The sequence below is a fragment of the Helobdella robusta genome, assembly GCF_000326865.2.
Source record: "Helobdella robusta unplaced genomic scaffold HELROscaffold_3, whole genome shotgun sequence".
Lineage (NCBI taxonomy): Eukaryota > Metazoa > Annelida > Clitellata > Rhynchobdellida > Glossiphoniidae > Helobdella > Helobdella robusta.
The window spans coordinates 1,990,913-1,994,634 of record NW_008704501.1 but is presented as its reverse complement, the minus strand read 5'-3'; the positions used below and the strand labels follow the sequence as shown (position 1 = coordinate 1,994,634).

The window sequence follows — 3,722 nt, the reverse complement described above, 5'->3', positions numbered from 1 at the left end:
TAAAAAGAATTTCTGAAAAACCATCCGGTGTTTCATTAAACAATAATTAAACTGATTAATAATGGATTGTAATAAAAATGAAGATTCAACACCACAGTCACTGTCCGTGGGTGAAAGAATCGTACAATTATTTAATGGGCTCCGAAAAAATATCTGGACTTTTATAGTTCTCTACTTTATTTTCAGCTTCTCGCATGGCGTTCAAGGGACTTATACGAGTACAATTCTGGCAACGCTGGAAAATAATTTCAATCTGCCCAGTTCACTATCCAGCATTATCATCATCGTTGCAACCCTCGGTTACATGAGTAGCGCCATCACAGTTTCGTTCATCCTAACTTCCAAGCACCACGTTCGTTTGTTTGCGGTTTGCATGCTGGTAACTGGATTCTGTGGTCTCTTGTACATGTTGACTCATTTTATTTTCAAAGACAGTTCGAACATCAACGAAATTGCAGCTACGACCGACCTTGAAAAACCTGATCGCAACTATGTCTCAGCAGTGTGCAATGCATCACGCAATATTAACGAAAGTTCAGAAAGTTTGTGCACGGGTAGTAACAACAATAAGAGGGACATCGGTCCAAACTACGTGGCCCTCGGGATGTTTGTCATATCGGAAGTGTTCCATGGAGCAGCGGGAGCATGTTTGTGGACAGTCGGGTTGTCCTTCCTTGACGACAACATGCCTTCCAATGTTGCTCCCAAGTTGATAGGTTTGGAAATTTATTTATATATTTTTATTGAAAAAAGTTATTAAACTAATAAATTTATGAACTGCTCGGACGCTCAGGTATCATGTACTCCGTGCGCTTCCTATCACCAGTCATATCCTCTGCATTAGGAAGTGTCTTCTTGTCTCTGCACACAAGCTTAACAAGTTAATATTCAAGTTGTCATTTACTTTTTGTTTAACAAATTTTAAATTATCTATAACATACAAAACTACAAACGCAATTGATTTGTTTGACACAGAAACTTCTTTAACTCCTAGTCACCCAAAATGGATTGGAGCATGGTGGCTCGGCTTTGTAATTTGTTTTCTCATTAACACCATCATTTCTCTTCCTACATTTTTCTTGCCACAAACATTTGAAAACTCTAAAAAGCTCGAGCATCACACAAAGGGGTCTGAACAAAATTTAGACGATAAATTTAGTTCGGCTAAAACAGCTTCGAAGGTGTACCACGGTAAAAATCTTGAAAGTACGAATCAAGTTTATTCATTTCTCAGCAAAATATTTTTTGTTATTGTATATGTGGATGGAAAATTTTTGTCAAGTAGTTTTAAAATGTGTAATTTGTATTATATTTTCAAAAAAAATTAATTAATTATGATAAAAAATTAATGTTTCAGATTTTGGTTTGGCGTTGGGAAGGTTGTTGCGCAATCCAATTTATATGCTGACGACACTAGGAATTTGTTTCGACTGCTTCATCATCCCTTTCTATAACTACCTCCCAAAATATGTCGAGGTGCACTTCAAGCTGACTGCTTGGATGGCAAGCATTATTGCAGGTTGCATCAAATATATTCTATTTTCATGTCTTGCAGGATTTTTTTTTATATTATTGACAGTGATGTAAATTATTTTTCCATCCAGTTATGGTTCCGTCAATTGCCGGTGGCATATTTTCATCCGTTGGAGGATTTGTTATTGGAAAATTTAAACCGTCCCCAGATTTTCGTGTTACTAAAAATATGGCTTTCTCGTGCGTAATATCTTTTGGGAGTGTTTTGGTGTTGACTGCCATCCTGTTCCTCCAGTGTCCTAATGTTAACTCTCCAAGCGGTTACTCAGAGATGACGAAAAGGTTATTAATTTTTCAACAAAATAACAAGATAAATAACGTTTAGTTAAATAGTAATGATTGTCTTTTTCCATATTAGAATCAGTTTTTAAAAATTCTTCCTCACTGTTTCTATAAATTAACAGCATAACATGCTTGAAGGCGTTTGATGACATTCTTTAATAAACTATGGTCCTTAAAATAGTTTTTAAACTGGAACGAATCACTGGAACGGATATTAATTATATTAGACTTTAAAACTAATAAATTATAAAGTTTTGTAAAATCAAAATTTGAATTATACAAAAAATGATAACTCAGCGAAATCTGGAAGGTGGTTTTGTCAAACGCTAGAGCAGTTTTTAAGACTTAAGAGGCCTATCAATGTTACTTTTATCGAAAAAATTCTTATTTGTTTGCAAATTTAAAAAAAATCAATAACCTAACTCTGCATCATAAACATATAGTGTTAGTCTAACTCAGACGTGTAACATGAACTGTTCGTGTCTTTCGGATTCATTCGATCCGGTTTGTGGGGACGACAACATGTGGTATGCATCTCCGTGTCATGCTGGTTGTTCCAGCTACGCTACTAATGGATCTATGGTTTAATAAATTTATAATAAAGAAAAAATTGTTTTTGAAATAAATTCAATTTGAACCGGCCCAGATGTACTCGGATTGCTCGTGCATAAACAGTGTGCAGCAAACAGCCGGGCGTGGCTATTGCGACAATTCCTGTTTTCCCATTCTTATTCTGTATACAATTGGATGGATTTGTTTCTGTTCTTTTAGCAACCTAATCAACGTTCCTCTTACAAATGTGACACTCAAGTAAGTTGCAGGTCGCAAAGGTTCACAATCAAATTTGTTTCCTTTAATTTAACAAATGAATGAAATGAATGATTAATAGATCTGTGGACGAGGAAGACAAATCATTGGCACTGGGCTTGCAGCTCATTATCATCTGTGTGTCAGGTAAGACATGAGATTATTTTTGTGAAATACTTTAACTTTTATAAAATTCTGCTCATAGAAAATCATTAACAAGTCGGCTGTAATCACTTGTTAACTTTGTTTGATAAGCGTTATCTTGGATCTTTAATTAAATAACCATTGACGAATGATATGCTTTCATGGATGCTATCCACAAATGAAACTTATAATTCCAGTTTTTCCGTTCACGCTGATATTTGGCCACATGATAGATTGGACTTGCATCCTGTGGAAAACGACTTCATGCAGCGACGCGGTGGGCTCCTGCCTGGCGTACGACCATTCCAAGTTTAGATTCATCATGCACGGAAGTGTTGTTTGTGTGCGCATTATCGCTTGCGTATTTTACATCTTGAGTTTCATTTTCGCTCGGAGAAAACTCAGCAGGTTGCAGTTGGAAGAATTGAAGAACTTGGATATTATGAACATTACTCCTCACACTGAAAAATAATCTTCCACAAATCTTGAAAGACAATAATTACGTAACAAAGTCATAATTTTTATTCAATTTACTTCCATTTTTGATTTTTTTAGATCATTTTGAATTGTTAGCTAATTTCTCATTAGCAAAACATTACCAAAATACTGTCAAGCGTTATTGCGCTAATGGGTCACACACACACACACACACAAACATAGAAAGTATATACATACGATACGATAGGATCTTTTATTTACTCTAAAAAAATGAAGCCAGGATGACTATGAAGTAGGGATGCACCGGATTCAGGTTTTTCAAATCCGGCCGGGGCCGGACTTGGCCGGATTTAAAATTCAAAAACCGGCCGGGTTAGTTACCATTTTACATACGTTAGAAAAAATACTCACATGTTGAACACCAAAAAATAACACCAAGCAAATAGTTAATTAATTCAAATATATGAATAAGCTGTGTGATACGCCAAATTCTGTACACAAAGATCAGCTTTATGCAT

General features: G+C 35.6%; 1 protein-coding gene across 1 annotated transcript; it reads left to right on the top strand.

Annotated features, from left to right (window-relative positions):
• Window positions 1–61: 61 nt before the first annotated feature.
• Window positions 62–3,238, top strand: HELRODRAFT_161175 (hypothetical protein; the record flags this gene model as incomplete). Its single annotated transcript, XM_009021125.1, has 9 exons — window positions 62–716; window positions 794–880; window positions 976–1,206; window positions 1,358–1,519; window positions 1,605–1,815; window positions 2,259–2,397; window positions 2,462–2,625; window positions 2,705–2,769; window positions 2,964–3,238. 9 exons carry the CDS (start codon window positions 62–64, stop codon window positions 3,236–3,238), a joined length of 1,989 nt encoding a protein of 662 aa, XP_009019373.1.
• Window positions 3,239–3,722: the final 484 nt, after the last annotated feature.